Source organism: Sinohyriopsis cumingii, chromosome 7 (assembly GCF_028554795.1).
Source record: "Sinohyriopsis cumingii isolate HCF-2022 chromosome 7, ASM2855479v2, whole genome shotgun sequence".
In the NCBI taxonomy this organism is placed as follows: Eukaryota; Metazoa; Mollusca; class Bivalvia; order Unionida; family Unionidae; genus Sinohyriopsis; species Sinohyriopsis cumingii.
In genome coordinates, this window is record NC_142967.1 from 6233864 (window position 1) to 6252767 (window position 18904).

The 18904-nt window shown below is 40.1% G+C and overlaps 1 protein-coding gene across 2 annotated transcripts in view; it reads left to right on the top strand.

Annotated features, from left to right (window-relative positions):
• Positions 1-18904, top strand: part of LOC149794676 (ATP-dependent RNA helicase SUPV3L1, mitochondrial-like) — an 82248-nt gene that overhangs the window by 39514 nt on the left and 23830 nt on the right. For both annotated transcript variants that reach the window (XM_089964285.1, XM_089964286.1), the window contains exons 7-8: positions 16046-16215; positions 16656-16707. In XM_089964285.1, coding sequence (XP_089820411.1) covers positions 16046-16215; positions 16656-16707 — 222 coding nt within the window. The remainder of the gene's footprint in view (positions 1-16045; positions 16216-16655; positions 16708-18904) is intronic.

Genomic DNA, 18904 nt, shown 5'->3' on the forward strand with positions numbered 1-18904 from the left:
AATTCGATTTTCATATGTAGATACGAAGTCACCGTGACGAAGTCACCGGCGCCTATGGCGCTGACGAAGTCGCCATGACAATAAATTGTCCATTCCGGAAGAAAACAAAGTATGAACACCTCGGGATTGATACACAGGGTTTCATGTTTTTTTTTATTTAAAAACAAGATGTTTTATAAGAATAATGAATATCGAAGACATCAATAATATATTAGCCGAGATTTCAAAATTAAAAAATCAAGGAATTGAATTATCTGATGGTCTCGACAGTGAAAAAATATTATCCGATTATGAGATTATTAACGAACAATCAAAACGGGGGCGTTTTACCCTGGCCCGCGAGTATTTTTTTATAAAACGATTACAACATACGATCAATGAAAACTTGTACCACAATGACGCAAATGCATTCATTGGACTATTCACTGCCGTTGAAATAATACGAAAAAAACTCGGACGTGTTTATGAACGACGCCGCGAGATTTCTAGTAAAATCAAAAACATTAGAAGAATTATAGACGAAAACTCCGGCGAGAAATTAGAAATTGCTTTGCAATTGCAATAATGGTAGGCGAATCACTTACTACTCGGCTAGCCAGAGAGCGGCTAGCAGCGCTTAAAAAGTTTATACCGTTACGAGACAGGGTCCGAGAACAACTTCAAACGCGGCAGCAACTACAAACCGATTTTACTGTTGGAAGCGAACAACTCTTTGCCCCGGTAACTAAAGCGACCAAAGATGTTACGGCGGCAACTGTGCCCGTCCTCGATGCGCTTGAAAAGATAGCGGCAGAGACAAAACAAACAAAAAGGTCTTTAGAAACACTCCCTGCAAAAATAGCGGCTGCTACAACACGGAGGCCACCACCACTCGCTATAACCGAACCACAAGAACCCTATGTTACAATGGCCGATGAAGAAGAACTAGGCGCCACCGCAAGAGAACCAGAAGAAGAAATACCAGAAGAAGAAATACCGGAAGAAGAAATACCGGAAGAAAAAGAGAGGGATATACCCCGTAATGTACTCAAGAAGAGCACAATAGATGAAATTAGAGGCTTCAGCCATGAAGAATTAATTAATTTTGCTGCCAACAATTTTGCTAAGAGCATACGAGATAAGAAGCATATCAATAGCGGTTACGAGAAAAATATAAAGTCGTTAAAGGATTGGACAAGAATGGTGTATTTAGCGAGTAAACATAAAGATGCATTACCACCGCGTGATAATAAATATATAATATTCCACAATAAAGTAAAAAGTATAAAACCAAAAAAAGGAAAAGGATACTCTGTTGGTAAAGAATCCTACGGCGTTACCTGTCCTGGTAGTGTTCTCAGTGATATATCACGGCTAGAGGTACTAATTGGAGGAAAACGAGCCGGAAATAACTCTCCGGAAATAATCAATGAGGCCGCTGATATTTGCAAGCGGTTATTTGCAGGCGGTATTATGGACATTAATGCATATCGAACGCTCATAGACGAACTCGTGGATGATTAATTGGAAAACTGGTGTTTTTAATAAGGATGATCATACACTACAACCACGATAAACCAGTACTCGTCTACGTGGTAAACTCGCGATTGCCTGTTTACCGCGCGTACTATGGAGATGGTCTCGGTAGCACCATTGCGGGGTTATTTACAAGAATGGCTCCAAAAGTAGCGCCGTTAGCCAAACAATTAGGAATGAAGGCTATTGATGTTATTCGTGATAAGGGAATTAGTGCTATTGGAGATGTTGCCGGAAAGGCGCTTTCAGCCGCGCGGGACAAACTAATGTCGTTGGTGAAATCTAAGAGATTCTCAAAAAGAAAACAGAAACCACCGGTAATGCCATCAACGACAGTGATGCCTGCGAATGTCAGTAAAGTAATAAATAACGCCGTGGAAGAAAAACTAGAGTCGTTGGCGACTTCGCCATCAGCCGATGCGGCAACCAACGCGCTCATGAACGCGATAGCGGGAAGTGGTTTAAATTCAAAGAATTTACGACGAAAAAATCGCAATTGAAAACACCAACATGATAAATAATAAAATGTTTGCGCGAACCGCTGACCCCGCATTTGATATGGACGCCCCAGTGCGCAGGGATGATTCTGTCCGCGATTATCAATATTATTCTTATTATGCAGCGCAACCTGACCTACGATCGCGAATTGAACTTCAAGTCCAAGATACCAGTAAATACTTTCTGCCGTGTGAAGCGTTTATCGAAATTGAGGGAGAACTCGTGACAAATGCCGCCGATAATGCACCATACGCAGATGACCATCGTGTTCGAGTTGGCTTCGTCAACAACGGTATCATGGCGTTATTTGAGAGCGCCAGATATCTTATTGACGGGCGAGAAATTGAATCAATAGAACGCGAGGTTGATGTTGCAACGACGATAATTGGGTTAGCGAGGTATTCAGATGATTATACAAGATCGGCGGGCCCATCTATGATGTTTGCGAAGGACACCACCAATAACGCTGACCATCTTCAGTACATCAACGTGCTGGTGGAAAGAGATACCGCAGTTGTTAATCAAGCTGAAGCAGCCAATCCAGACCGCAGAGCAGGACCGGGCGCTGAGTTCAATATTATAAAAAGTCTTAACGATAATTACAATATGGGATTCGCAACACGAGTAGGGATGTTGCAAGGACCACGCCGACAGTTTTCATGCGCGATTCCACTCCATCACATATTTGGATTCTGCAGAAATGTTAGAAAAGTCATCTATGGGGCTAAGCATACAATTGCCCTGACGCGATGGGGCGATGATAACAATGCAATATGGCATGCTGCTGGCGTCGCTGCCGGTAAAGTCATTTTAACTAAAATGGCATTGTGGATGCCGGTGCTGACTCCATCAGTTACCACGGAAGCACGATTGTTAGCATTTATGGAACAGGAGGGGAAATCGTTGTTGAGTTGGCTAGCGGTAACAACTGATGCTAAAGAGGATAACGTCGCCGATACGTTTACATGGCACTTGGCGTCAAAACAGGGTGTTTCAGCCCCGCGTCATATATTCATAGCGCTACAGAATAGGGAACGATTGGGCAGTCAAGAACGCAGCCATATGATATTTGATCGATTAGGAGTCATGGAGGTTTCGCTGAGAATAAACGGACAACAGGAACCATCCGAGGATATACAGCTTAATTACGGCGACAACCATATCGCACGTGTGTATCATCGATTGCTGTCATATATGGGCCGTGATCAAAACGTCGACACTGGTTTGCAAATATCACAACTTGATTTTAAAAACCTGTATCCGATTTATTACTTTTCGTTGGAACATCTTGATTTAACGAGACAATCCGTCGTTGATATACACTTCCGAGCTCGTATAGCCCCGGGTGGTGTTAATTACAGAGCGGTTGCTGTCATCCTCAGCGATAAATCAATGTTGCTAGAAGGTGTTGGTGGACGAATGAGAATCGTTGATGCGCCAGTGGAAAACATGTAATTGAAAGCATAAACGCGTTTACAATAAAATGTCATATAGTGTCGTCAGTGTAGAGTTGACTGATGGTCAAGTCAAGAAATTACGATCAAAGTCGGCTAAACAATGTGGAACCACAATAACGCTGAAGCCGTCGCAGATGGCAGGTGGTAATCATAAGATATCGTTGACGGCGCGTCAAATAAAACATTTCAATGATGCGATGAAGAATAAAAAGGGTGTTCAAATAGATTTTTCCGCCGCAGCAATTAAAAACATGGAAAAGACCGGTGGGATATTTCCGCTGTTAGCTGCGATTCCAGCGTTGATTGCCGCTGCCGCACCAGCAGTGGCTAAGGCGGCGGCGTTAGGAGCCGTTGGTACCGCGGCGGGAATGGCATTAAAGAAGGCAACCGGGAAAGGCTACAAAAAAAAACGACCCGTGGCCGGAAAGGGTCTAAGACTACCGGGAACCCCGTATTCATGGTACTCGGGAAAGGGTCTAAGACTACCGGGAACCGTTTATTAACGCAGGAGTCTATGACTCCCATGTCTAATTTTGATTTAATAGACGCCGCCGACGCGTTAGCGATAAAAAACTTCAGAGGTGTTTTTATGAGGGATCAATTACCGGCGGCACCAAGAAATATTGAAACCGGTATAATTAACCTCGATGGATCCTCCGGAGCGGGAACTCATTGGGTTGCGTACGCGATTGATCCGCGTGCGATCGTCTATTTTGATTCATACGGGTTAGCCCCGCCGAAAGAGTTCATGCGGTATATCCGGGCGTGTTCAGCCCGGGCGTTTTATTCCACGCTGCCAACACAGCAATTAAGTGACCCACCGATATGTGGCCGCGAGGTATTGAACGTACTCGCGGCGATTTCATCATCGCGAAAACCACCTCATGTGGTTGTAAACGAATACACTAGTGGGGTCGTTGAAGCTCAACGGATTTTAGAGAATAACATTTACAATAATAATGATTGATATCTGGGGGCGACCGGTTTCGGCGCTGAAAAAGCCCACGGAAACGCCCGCCACCGATGACATAAAAAAACTAATTGAGGATGAAATCGCTGATACGTTGAATTTAACCAGTGTTGACCCGGGCGAAATAGTTGTATTTCAAGACCGCCAGGGTAAATTGAAATCCGGTAATGTGTCACTGAATGATGTTTTAACACGACAGCGTGATGCCGCCGAGAACGCTATCGCGCTGTATACCGGCGACGGACGACTCAAACCGGGTGAATCCATCTTGACGATAAATGGAAAAATAAGTACACTTGGCGACAATTATATAACCATGTCAAATTCGTTAAAGGGTTTACGTAGTGAAATTAAATTATATGAAGAACGGATCGTGTTGACGCTAACGCATTTCGACGATGTGCGACACATTGTCGATAGTTTTTTTCGGGGACCCCCGACGGCAGACGAACCAAATCTTGTAATAATAAAAAATGCTATTTCGGAACTTACGGCGATGTCGGCCAATTTACCCCCGTTGCGAAAAAATGTTAACAGGATCGATGACAACTTTGATAAATTCTTTGGTAAAAAAAATACCAAGCCGGATGAGATTACAATAACTATAAATGATATCACTGCGTATGGACAGGAAATAAAAACAATCAAAACTGATGTTGCAACAAACAAAAGGAGTGTAGACGCGCATGAACGGGAAATAGAAATAATCGGCGCTAATGTTGCAACGATCATAAATAATGTAGACTCGCATGGACGGAAAATAGAAACAATCAAAACTGATGTTACAACGATCATAAATAATATGGACACGCATACACAGGAAATAGGAACAATCAAAACTGATATTGAAGCGAGCAAAAAAAATATAGACGCGTATTGGCGGGGAATAGGATTAATCAAAACTGATGTTGCAGCGAACAAAAAAGGTATAGACGTGCATACATATGAAATAGGAACAATCAAACTTGATGTTGCAGCAAACAAAAAAAGTATGACTGAGAATACACGGGAAATAGAAACAATCAAAACTAATGTTGCAGCGAACAAGAATAATATAGACGCGCATTGGCGGGAAGTAGGAATAATCAGAACTGATGTTGAAGCGATTAAAGACGGACTACCGAGAGTAGCAGAGCAATCCGAAAAAATAAAAACCCCTCATGAGAACATCATCAACACAGTATACACAATTCGGCATGGATCATTCGATTGGACTCCTACACAGAATACAGTAAATATCACCGCAACTGTTAAGGGCATTTATCGATTGACACTGGTTTCAATGATGCAGTTTAATATATTATCGTCGAGTTCATCCGGGTTTAACAATACAATATCAACAATTATAGACAAGAATGCAACTGGACTGTTTACAATTTATGCCGTTGATAGAAATCTAGCCAGGGCAAACATCACATGGTATGTGGAATTTGTAGCGAATCTAAGTAATTAAAAACACTAGCTCTTTTAAAATAAAAATGACCACCAAGGAAATTAAATCAGAGGTATCACCGACGTCACATCAATATCGATTCGATACCGCAAAAGAATTTTCCGCGAACTTGAAAACGCTTTCCGAACAATACCGTGCAAAAATAAAAAAATACCGCCGAAAAATAACCGCCATCGACGCGGTCGTGTACTCGGTGTCGGGTATAGTGGCCGGTACCGGCGTCGTTTTATCCACGGTAACCACGATAGCCCCGATCGCTGTTCCAATCGCCGTCTCCGCGATGACAACAATTGCTGGAGTCGCCAACGCAATCACTAGGAAGATATCATCGTGTTTTCAGAAAAAACTCAACGAGTATACAGTAAAACATCAAATAGTATCCGACGCGTACTCGAAATTATCCGGGTTGATCTCGTTGTCAATTGATAATTTGTTCGTATCCGATGTTGAATTCTCCACGATGGTCCAGTTGTATAGCTCCGCGATGTCAAAAATCGAGGATTTTCAACTGGAAGCCGGAACCACCTGGTTGTTGAAATTAGACACTAAAGACAACAAATAATAATAATGTCGCTGAACCCCGAAGGGTTTCAATTACTTCAGCGGATCGCGGAGAATACCACTCCGGTACAAACAAATATGATATCGATAACGTCAACGAAGCCAGAATTCAGTGTGAACTTCCCATCGCCGGTTCCAGTAAAGGAAATAGCGCTGGCAAAATTGCGAGTATATCACAGTTGGCCTAATATCCGAGCGGACGCATTTAACGGACAACAACCTAATAACTCGCTGGTTTTTGCATGGACAAATAAGCCCGATGGGACCCCAGACTGGAATGAGGTTACAATACCAACTGGGTCATACCAAATAGAACAAATCAATAAGGAATTTCAACGCAGGATAAAATCGATCACAGGAAAGGAATCAAAAATCGCTATTACGGTTCATGAACCGACGTTATCGTCGACGATTGAAATAAGCACACCGGGGTATATGGTTGATATTTATAACAGTTCAATAAGAACCATACTAGGATGGCCCAAGAATCCACCTCATGAAATCCCCGCGGACTTGAACACAAATGCGCAATCGTATCATGAAATTAATCCCGGGTATCGAGATGATTGGTCTGTTATAAGGAGCGCGTTATTATTCAGTTGGTTTACATTTCGAGAGAGGAATACCATGCAATGGTATTTTCAGTATAAGAAAACTCCTGAATTATCCGCCGTAGTCACAGTTAATTTAAATGATATCACTGATGCGTTTGCCGAGATTAATCGTATTTACCAATCACAACTAGAACAGCTACGGGAGACAAAAGCACGAAAACACGTTGAGGTGTTAAATCAACTTATATCAGACATGGAATATATCAATGAACTAATCGTTAAAACAATATCCGATAACAGCGATGATAATAAACAACGATTCCTAACCGAGTATAATATCATAGAAGCCGATTTACCCGATTTCAAGTTTCCAGGATACAACGCGCCAGAACTAAGAAAGTCTCTTAATGATTTTCTCGGTCCATCAACTTATATCCTCAAACACGATAACGGAGATGGTGGTAGGCATATTGCCCCGTACAACGTAAATATCGCATCAGTGATAGCAATCAATCTAGTGTGTGATGTTATCGAAGGGAGTTACCAGGTGGATACCAAGCAATCAAATCAAGCTCAACAGGGTTATATCCTTCATTCGTTTTCACCAACAGCCCCTCCGGGATTTTTAATCGTTGAGAGTCCAATTAATCCGGTCTATATGCGATGCCATAATCGGCTTTTAACGAGAATTAATTTTAGAATTACCGATCAGTCAAATAACCTAATTGATCTGCAAGAGGAGGAGTTAGTGATCACTCTGTTTGTAAGATCATAGCAGCAGAGGGGGCAATGACATCGACGCGGTCGTCGATGTGCTTACCGGACGCTGACGACGCTGGGGATCGACGCGCAGAAGGTGTTAATTAAACCAAATGACGATTGGACGATCCCCAACGACGTCGTCGTTTTTTTTTTTACCAGCGCTGACTACACTGGATCCGTTGAGTGCAGAAAGTAATAATTAAGCAAAATAACGATTGGACAAAATGTCGGATTCGCCCCCTCTGCTGCTGCTTATTGTTTTATATTCCTGTTCATGATATTCTGCGGGATTTTCATTGGATGCATGGAGTATAAAGGCAATTAAATAGTCAACAAGAAAAAAGCATTGAAAAATAAGGATCAGGAATTAGGTAATTTGATTAAAAAAATTGACATCCACTTACGATAAGTAGTCCACTTATATTTAGTAACCTATCAGGTACAGCGTTACATTGTGTTAGGGAGTATTGCCATTAAAAACGATATGTTCCAGATGAATTTCACTTCATAAATATGAAAACTATAATTTGATTGGTAAATCTAAAGGTCAGATCTCCAGTATGTTAGAGGTCTTGATTTTAATTAGATTGGGAATTCCTTGAATTGAAAAGTGCCTTCAGCTTTTACTCTGATTATATAAAAGACTTTTGTGAAGATAAACAATTTTTAATCAGAAGAGCCTGTCAGAGATTTATGTCATTGATGCTCTGAGACCATCAAGAAAGGTTTTATAGGAATGCTTTGTAAATTGGTTCATGTGGAAAAATGTAAGCTGCCTTATATATCCATGATTAGTTCCTCACATGTTAATTGATAGTAATTTGATTGCAGGACTTTGATCTTCAACTACCATGCACTGAATACCAGTATGATTATTATTATTATTATTATTATTATTATTATTATTATTACTTGAGGCAATTTACATAATTTCCAATTCAGAGATTAAATTCATAAATTGGGGCAGAAATGAATTTCATTCGTGGATTTCTTCAAGCTTACCCTTAGTCTTTATTTCATGTATAATTTTACCTATATTTGATAAGGGGTCAGCTAGCTCAGCTGCTGGAATATAGCAGCTGGAGTTGGCTGTCTTAGAATCCATTGAGCTAGACCAAATGTAGAAAATGCCCATAGAAAATGCTCATCAAGTGTTTGAAATGTCACCTTTGTTCAAAGACCTGTGATGCTACCATGATGTGTTTACTGTCATGAGCTTTGTCCTCAGTTCTGTGTTCTTGCAGAATTTGGCAAAATATTCTGGAACATTGGCATAGCATTCCTTGAAACGTTTGAACCAACAGAGTATCCTATATGACACAGTGACTGTAGCATTAGTACTATATCTATTCTTTGATTAAAACAAGTAACCTGATGATTAAACACCTGTCAGCATTCTCATATCCAACAATTTAGCTGGGGTTTTCTTTTTTTTAATTTATTTTTTAATGATGATTGTTATGACCCACCTTTGCCACAGAAATGCAGTGTTTGAAAAATTCCATTTGGGGTGATGAATGATGATTCTGTATACATGGGAATTGCATTTTTAAAAATAAAATGCCACTTATAAATGAAAATAATCAGAGAAACAATCGGATCAATGAAAGGATTAGCAGTCAGCTTGTTCTATTTGTCTTGTGATTTTGAGTATGTATCTGTAACGCAAGTGAATTCATTGTGACATAAATTCATAACATTAGTCACAAGATTCTTGCTTTAGATAATTTAAGTGCCCTAAAAATTAAAGCATTGCTCTATAGAGAGTCTCCATTCTATCCCACCTCATTTCCAAGACTAACCCTTGAGGCAAGTGTGTGTGTGTATGATTAGGATTTTTAACATAGCTTTAACAATTTTTCAGATATATCGCTAAATTGTCTGCAGTGTGGTAGTTTTTAGTGATGTCTAGCACTGGAGCATCATGCTGCAGACATGTAGCATGATATCCCACCCAGTCACATTATCCTGATACCAGGCCGACCAGTCCTAACACTAACCTCTTAATGCTGAGCACCTAGCGAGGCAGCTGTTAGTACCATTTTGTAAGTCTTCAGTATGACTCGGCCGGGGTTTGAATGTATGACCTCCCACTTCTGAGGCAGATGTTCTAACCACTAGGCCACTGGAACGGTCTTCCCTTGAGGCAAGGACCATTGTTTACTAATCAACCTATTTATTTTGAATTAATGCTGCTCTGTGTATATATAGGTATCTTTACTATTATTATATATAGATGTGGGGGGTGGCCGAATGGTCTAAAGTGCTCTCCATTACGGATCACTGCCATCTCACCTCTGTCTGCATAGGTTCAAGTCTCAGATTCAGCCAATGTGGGTATGTGAGAAAGCTTGCCAGTAGCTTCTCGTGGGTTGGTGGTTCTTTCATGTGTTTTCCCGGGTTCTTCCTCCACCATTAATACTGGCCGCCATGTATAGCCTATCATGTGCTGAAAAATGGTGTTAAACCCTGCAACAACAACAACAACAATACATAGATGGGTATATGCTAATCTGTATATATTGGTATCTTTAGTGTTAATTATATATAGATGGCTGTATGCTAATCGGAACAGTAAGGTATGCCGAGTGCTACTCTGGTAAGTTTCATAATAAACCAGTGACACTTTGTACTCGCTGGCAGAAATGTCTGTCTTCAAATATATGGTAAAACATCTTGTCTTGAGTGCAGATGAAAGACCCAATGGTGTCTAACTTCAGAAAGTGTACTGGCGCTTAACAAATGGTATTGGTAACCATTCTGATCTTTCTTTAGTAGAAATTAAGATATTGTTCATTTGAATGCATTCCCCAATCGTATCAAAGTTAGGATATTGGCCGTTTCCTCCTGAATCCAACCTCCCTTAAAGATGAAAGTTTGTCTTTTCTGTTAACTCATTGTCAAAGGGCAGTAACTCTTGACTATTATCTTCCTTTATCACTGTTAGTGTGTTGTCAGCTTTTAAGTTTCGTTTTCATTTGCAACATAGTTTTGAATAAGCCTCCTGTTAAATCCAAGTCATTTTTTATGAAGTTGAAGCCAAACATTCAAAATTTTGAATTTATTTGGATTCTTTCATTAACAGATGGTATACATTATTTTGTTAATTTTGTGGATATTTTGTGAAATTTATCACTTTCTCAGATACAGCTTACTATCATGGATGCATGTTGACTTTCAAGTGTTCATGCATGCTGTCTTTAGTTTGAACACTGTTTGTAATATGTTATTTAGTGAATTATTAATATTCTGAGTTGTTAATTTATCTATTGTTTCTGTTACTTTATAATTTTGAAATCATGTCTTCTAAATATAGTAAATGGAAGGAATTAAGTGCAAGGGAAGTCATGCATGAGTTCTGCCTAGTGTAATTTTGTGGTCCAAGGACACCTAGTCTGCAGTACTGCTAAAATTAGCAAATGGCAAAAGAAAAGAGGGAAAATCACGCTCAACCAGTTTTGATGTACTAAGTATTCATCTGAATACAGAATAAGTCGTGAGCCTTATGGGGGATCACAACTGCCCCCTCCCAATCAAAAGGACATGGCCTTACACCAATATGACATCAACAGATTTGGGAGAGATGAAGCAGTTGTAGCTGGATATGCCAGCCATTTGGAAACATATGCATAAGTCCAAACTTGGCTCTTGGGTGTATGTGTACTTTTGGGATCAGGATGGGAATCTTAGCAAAAGATCTCAGGTTAAGCTAGCTGTTACACATGCAGATCAAAATGGTGACAATGGTAGAAAATCCATCCATCTAGCCATACTACTGGCGTGACAGATACTGAAACCAACCAGACTGGCTTCCGAGCATCTGACAACCAGGCTGACCATTCTCCCAACTAACCCAGGTGCAACAAAAATTGCCTGGCAGAGCTAACTTTCCTAGTTTTACTGCTTATCCACAGAATATTAGCAATGGATTATTTAGGGACTTCGGCAGTGCATCTTCCTCACATACGGGCATGGTTTATCTCAAACTGGAAACAGACAAAGACACACAATATTTACCCAGTGAGTATGAAGATACTTCTAAGTAACAGCCAGACTTTGATCAGCCATAGAGAGGATGGATTTGTAATGCTGCTGTTGAGATTACCTGGGATTTACTGGCTTTCACTTATCACCTGAACCACCTGTAGACAACCTACCACTGAGCGCCAGACTCCTGCAGTTCCAGTCATATTTGATCAACCTATTTCCACAAAACAGGTGTGAGCCAAGTCGTTTCAGAGGGGCTTTGGGTTTCACTTATCCAACCCCCTTCTCTTCTAACTCTCCCCTTCAAATGGATGTGCCATCAGATTTTGAAATGGACCATATTATTCCGCAATAGATACAGTCACTTAATGACAATTGGAGGTGGAGATTGTACAAAAACAACAATCTCAGTGATTTTGTTGACAGTTCTTCCTTATCAAAAAGGCCAGTGGTAAGTTGAGGCTAATCACAGAAATAGTCATCTGAACAAATTCATTCTTTCATCCAGGCTGGAGTTAGAAATAACAAGGTCTGTCTGACTCTCCATCCAAAGGGATGAATAGGAAATCAGTCCCAATCTCACATATACATAATTTCTTGTCCCTATTCAGTTAGCATTGCAAAGTTTATTTGGATTGCTTACCATGACAAAGATTACCAATTTTGAGTCCTTCCCATTGGTCTAAATATCAGCCCCTGGATGTCTTCGTTACCACGATCTATTTGACATCCTACAGCAGACTGTCTGGATGATCTCCTCCAAAACATATGGGAACGTGCTATTCTCTCCAAGGGCGGAAACAATCTATACCCCTTTGAATCATCTCAGTCCTTAGTGAACTGGGATAAATCAGACCTTCACCCATCCCAGTGTTTTGTCCACCAGGATATGGAGTTTATAATCAATCTCAATCTTACAATCTCCATTATGTCTGTGTCCTATAGATTGACAAACTCATAGAATCTGTTTCCATCTACCTTTATATGCACCCATTACAAAGTACTTTGCTGGCGCAGTGGTGCCCCTTTTCCAGTCTACTCAACCAGGTCAGTATTACAAATGAGGTACAATCTTTCTTGTGTTAGTGGCACCACCATGGTTTGCTCATGACTAGAAATCTGGTGGAGAAACCCCAACCAGAAATGATGGTATATACAGACAGCAGTACCTACTGTTGGGGAGCCCACTTGTTGCCAGGTTTCAATGTGGTCAGCAGCAAATGGGGACTAGGGTAATGGGTTCTTCAGATCAATGATATGGAAATGAAAGCTATAATAAACACCTGTCATCTCTGGATGGTCAATATCTGCTGGAAGTCAGACCTGATTATGTTGGAGAAATCCATAATGGTGCCTTAACTCCTCAAAAGGGGGGGGGGGGCAAAAAATTGCCCAGCCTATGCATGCTGGTCTGGCAGTTTCTTTGTTGGTGTTACCAACTTAGATTGACATGCAAATCAGATGCATTCCCAACAGACCCACTGTTCTGCCCAGACAGGGTCAGGTTATTCATATGACAATGGCCCCTTCATCCATCATTTTTTCATCCAATTTGTGCACTTTAGGAGCATTCAGTTTTTGACCAGTTTGCAAAAGGTAGAACCACAAGTCACCCATCAATGTCTCACCAGTCCCAGACCCAGAAGCTTGAGCCATGACTGTTCTGTCCATCAGTTGTGAGGGGTTATGAGCCTTTGCTTTCCCACCCGCCACCAATGGTCTTAGTACTGATATTAAAACAGAAAATACAGCATCTTAATTGCAAGATAATACCCTGCCATCCCCTCTCAGATGGGACCAGTCCTGGGTCATCAATCTACTCAAGCTTGCAATCAGATAATGGCCAAACCAAATCTTCTCAAACAACCAGGACAGTTTTGAAAGAGATCAGACATTCAGTTAAAAAAAACTCATGTGAATAAGAAGTTACCATCCACTCTGAAGGCTTATGAGGAAAAGTGGCATGCTTTCAGGTACTGTTGTAGAGTTAATACCATCATCCCTTTGAGGGCTTCAGTCCCCCAGTTGGCTGAATATTTTCTATGGCTCTACAAGGTGAAAAAGTTAGCACCAATTACCATCAGAGTCTGCTGCTCCATATCTGACACATTCTTGCACCATGGCAGAGGAGTTATTGGTAATGGTAAAGATCTATCAGACCAACTAACCAATTTTGATATAAATAAACCAAAATCTCTCATGCAAGGTATAGGTAAATGATCAGCATTCTGTCCACCTATTACTTATTCTCTTAATGTTAATTTAATTGGGGAATATAATCAAAGGAGAAGGTAACTTTTATAGTAAATTATGTTCCTCCAAAAATACTTACCTAATCACATTACATGAAGATTCTCCCAACCACCCTGCTATGCAAGCATTCTGATTTCATTCAGCTAAAAAGCTGGTGATGTGAAACTTGGCAGTGGCAAGGGGATGTAATGGGCAAGAGTTATTGGCCTTTGAGTTAGACTGAAATGAATTGTTTTTGTCTTTTAGTAGGTCTAGATTCAGGTGTTAACGAGCTTATATCCTGATGTTAATATAATCAGGTAAATATTTTCAGAGAAAATATTTAATATAACTTACAGAGTAACAACACAGCATGTTAGAGCTTAAGATAACTGATTTTTCATCCATGGCATTTTAACTGAATTGAGTGCATACAGATATAAATACTGTGAATATTTAAAATTTGAAACATATGTTATTGGAAGCATGAATTTGTTTTTAAATTTCCCGTTACTATTTTATATGCTTGTTTTCTCTTTGGCAAAAGCTTCAGATAAATAGGGACATTTGAAAGTGCAATATTTTATGTTATGATAAACAGCTGTAATCTTTTTCTCCCTCCCTCTGTCTCTCTCTCTCTCTCTCTCTGACACACACACACACACACATACAAGCAAACTAAGTACATTCAGCCATTAGTTTGAATAAAAGTCCTATTTGGGTCATAATTCATTTACATCATGAAGTTTGACGATAAAGGTGTAATGAAGGGATGCCAAAATCTCTCTCATAATTATGTCTTCAAACTTAGATTACACCCTTTGTCAGATAATTACAAGGAAAATAATATTTATCAATATTTACTCACAAGTGTTCTAAATTCAGTACACATGTGAAAGCAGATTTAGACAACATACACTTGTGCTTGATGTACTAACAGCTACCTCACTTGGCGCTCGGAGATTCAGCCAATGTGGGCATGTGAGAAAGCTTGCCAGTAGCTTCTCGTGGGTCGGTGGTTCTTTCCGGGGTTTTCCGGGTTCTTCCTCCACCATTAATACTGGCCGCCATGTATAGCCTATCGTGCTGAAAAATGGCGTTAAACCCCACAACAACAACAACAACAACTTGGCGCTCGGCATTAAGAGGTTAGTGCTAGGACCAGTTGGCCTGGTGTCAGGATAATGTGGCTGGGTGGGATATCATGCTACATGTCTGCGGCATGATGCCCCAGTGCTAGACATCACTATAAACTGTCACACTGCAGACATCATCGCGATATGCGATATGACCAAAAAATTGTTAAAGCTATGTTAAAAATCCAAATCACACACACACGCACACTAGTGTTTGATGCTGCAATTGTATAGGATGCACATAAGTTCAATATCGATGATGATGAGCCATCAGTAATGTTATTACCATTATTTTTTCATACAAAAAATCACTGCCTGAAAGTAATTATTACACATTTTTCATATTTTGTAGATGTTTATGTATAAAAATATTGCATATGTTATGGTAAATTTTCATCATACAGCCATTAGTGGAAACAAGGTGACTGACTTATATTTCATGGTTCCCTGATTTGTTCTTACCTCTGCATTTCTAGGTTAGGGTTTCCACTGAGATCATTTTTTCAGACACTATTGATAGTAAAGTCACAGAAGATGGACTTTACATGTCATTCTGTTGTTCAAAGGAAGCACAAAGTCTGCAAAAATTTGTATCCCATGAATATGAAATGACTGTATTCATGGTTTTCAACCCGGCCCTTCTGCCATTGGTAGTTTTCTTGTCTTTCATCAGATGCATAGAAAAGTCTATGAAACTCATTCATAAATTTGGATGTATTGCACAAGATATAGATTATACAGCTTTTGTAAATTTCATTTATAAAGTCAGCTTCACTTTCATATCATAAGATATGGATTATACGGTTTTCGTAAATTTCATTTATAAAGTGAGCTTCACTTTTGTATCATCTATATAAACCTTCTTCTCAACAAGAACTGTGTTATTTTAGTGAATTTACAGTAAGCATTTCTTCCTTTAGATGATGTGGCAGTTCTAGATGAGATTCAGATGATTAAGGACCCCCAACGGGGTTGGGCTTGGACACGGGTCCTGTTAGGGATCTGTGCCAAGGAGGTCCACTTGTGTGGAGAGGGATCAGCCATAGATCTCATCAAGCAGCTCATGTTGGACACAGGAGATGAGGTGGAGGTAAATGCAGCAAGTTGATCTTATTAAAACTGCTTTGTTAAATTTTGGAGAGTTCTGATTTTGAAAAGAATCCTTGATTTAAAGTATAAAATGTTTTAAATATTAAACGGATTTGGGATTAATTTATGTATTATACAGGATTTTAGATAATCATGGTTTTAGAATTTCTCAGTATATTATTGATTAATTAATAATAAAACCAAAGTGTAGACCCATTTTAGATTTTTAAGCTGCAGTGATTCGGAATTGTAAATGCCTTTCGATTGATATGAGGGAAAACCTTTGTCAGTAAGAACCTAGTAATTTTATATTCACTGATAATTATACATTTATATAGAGGTTATCACTTACTTTCATATCACTGCAGACATCGTGTAGTCTGTCACAGATTATAGTATCATTGCAGTGGAAACACAACCTTGATTATATTTTTTTTACAGGTTAGACGATACAAAAGGCTTACAAAGTTGAAGTACTTGAACAAGGCTGTTGGTGAGTTTAAATACTCCTGCTGTTAGGTAGGTCATGTCATAAATGATGTCCACCTGTTCATCCATTTAAGGTTTTTGCACATTAACTGTGACTTAAGGTTGTGTGGAGATTTTGAGATGAAATAGTCACAGGATAAGGTTGCTGACTAAATGAAGCAGCAGATACACTAGTACATCTTGGTGCTGACTGTAGTGATCTTTTCCTGAGGTACCAGACCTAAGCATCAGATGTGAGCTTGCTATGGACTTCACCAGTTCTGGCATAGTCTTACCTTCTGCCTTTGACTAGTTTGTTCAGTCCTTGCTTCATAACACAGATAGTGCCCTACATCCAGACATGCTAGCCTCAGCTGTGGCTCTGTCTCAGAAAACATCTGCTCCCCAACTAGTGCCAGGCTCCTGGAAATATTGTGGACTGGCACCATGCAGCCTTAGTTCTAATCACAAATTTGTTTTGACCCAGCACTGACTACTTTGATGTCCCAGTACCAGATGCTTGGTATCATTCTCAGACTATTGACAGTTCACAAAGTAAACATCTGGAGTTCACAATGTTCCAACATGGTTGGAGCTCCATCCTTATTCACCTACCATGTCAACCAGCTTCATCACATCTATTTTTGAGGAATCAGGCTCACACACATCGATGCATCAGTTTTCTGCACATCATTTGAAAATGTCTTCCAGCTTTTACCATTTGAATTTTGCCATCATCCACATAGTCCTTCAGTAACAACTTAGAAAGTTCTTACAGCCATTATTTAGCCAAGGAAGGCCAGCCAGCATTCAAACTACTGAGTTGCTGATTTACTACATTGTTTTGACAGGCAGCTTCAAGACCTAAGTACCAACAGAATGTTTCCTTTTCACAGTGGCAACTACCATCAGATTTTAACAGGGCATTCTACCTGTCTCGTACACCAGGTTTTCACTCAGAAGACCCAGCCATCAACACAGGACTTTTGAACCTGGGAATGTCAAAAGCTTCCTCTGTTCATGTGGACTAGAAGTCCTTTATTGATGCCTAACAACTGGTTTGGAATGTCATTATAGTAGGGTCTTGGCTGGACTAAGAATCCACCACTGTCTTTCATCTGTCAGGACACAGTCTAAACTCTTCTGTGGAGAACCCCACTGTTCATGCCTTGGAGTCAGTCTCATAGATGGCACATGTACTGAACAGAGTAGTGCAACAAATACTTGCCAGTTCAGTAACAGCATCAGTGAATCTACAGTTGGAAGAAAGATATGCTTCTCTCTAGATCCACTGTCCTAAAATATGACCATAAAGCTACTCTCATATCACTCACTTCCTTCCAGCCTGCTCATTTATGATCAGATAAAAGGGAACCAGGGAATCAAACCATGCACAACCCCAACAACCTAGAGTCCAACCCACAATCAGACAGGGAGATCAACAAAATGGAAAGAAACGCCCAGGGTTAGACCAAATGGGAAAACCATCCACAATGCCCTTTTCCAGAGGAGCACAATTTACAAGTGCCACCAGTGACAACATACTGGAAGATAAGGATGATTTCCATCCCATTGTCCCCTACCCCACAGCCTCCATCTCATGTAGGATGATGTCATGCTCATGCCACACTTTCAGAAAACCATATGTGGATCAGGGACTTCTTTACTTTGCATTGAAAAGAAGCTGCCACAACAACTTATGGGTTTTTCAAATTGTCACAGAAGTCCTCTAGATCATGTTCAGCACCTTACCCAACTGTCAAAGGTTCCATTTGCTACAGACATCCCAATGAACCCAGTCAAAAATTAATTCTGCAGCAAGAAATAGTCATCGAACTAGAAAGAGTTCAAAATGTACACTCACCAAGACTTTTTTTGAGACTGTTCTTAATTCCAAAAGCCAGGGACTGGTTTCAGCCAGCAGTAGGCCTAACCTCAGTATTTTCATTAGGGCACCATGGCTAAAATGGAGACACCCCACATAGTAATTAATCGTCTTCAAGAAAGGGATTTCACAATCAGCTTAAATTGGCAACATGCATATCCAGATTTTGATTCACAGTTCTTCCATGAAATTCAATTCAGGGCACTTCAGTTTGGCCTTAACGACAGTTTCTGGGTCTTCATCAGGGATTTTTCAGGCACTTCCATGCATTTCTTGTATAATACTTACCAGATCATAAAGTGGACCTACTCTTCCAAGCCTTTCTGTAGTTACATTC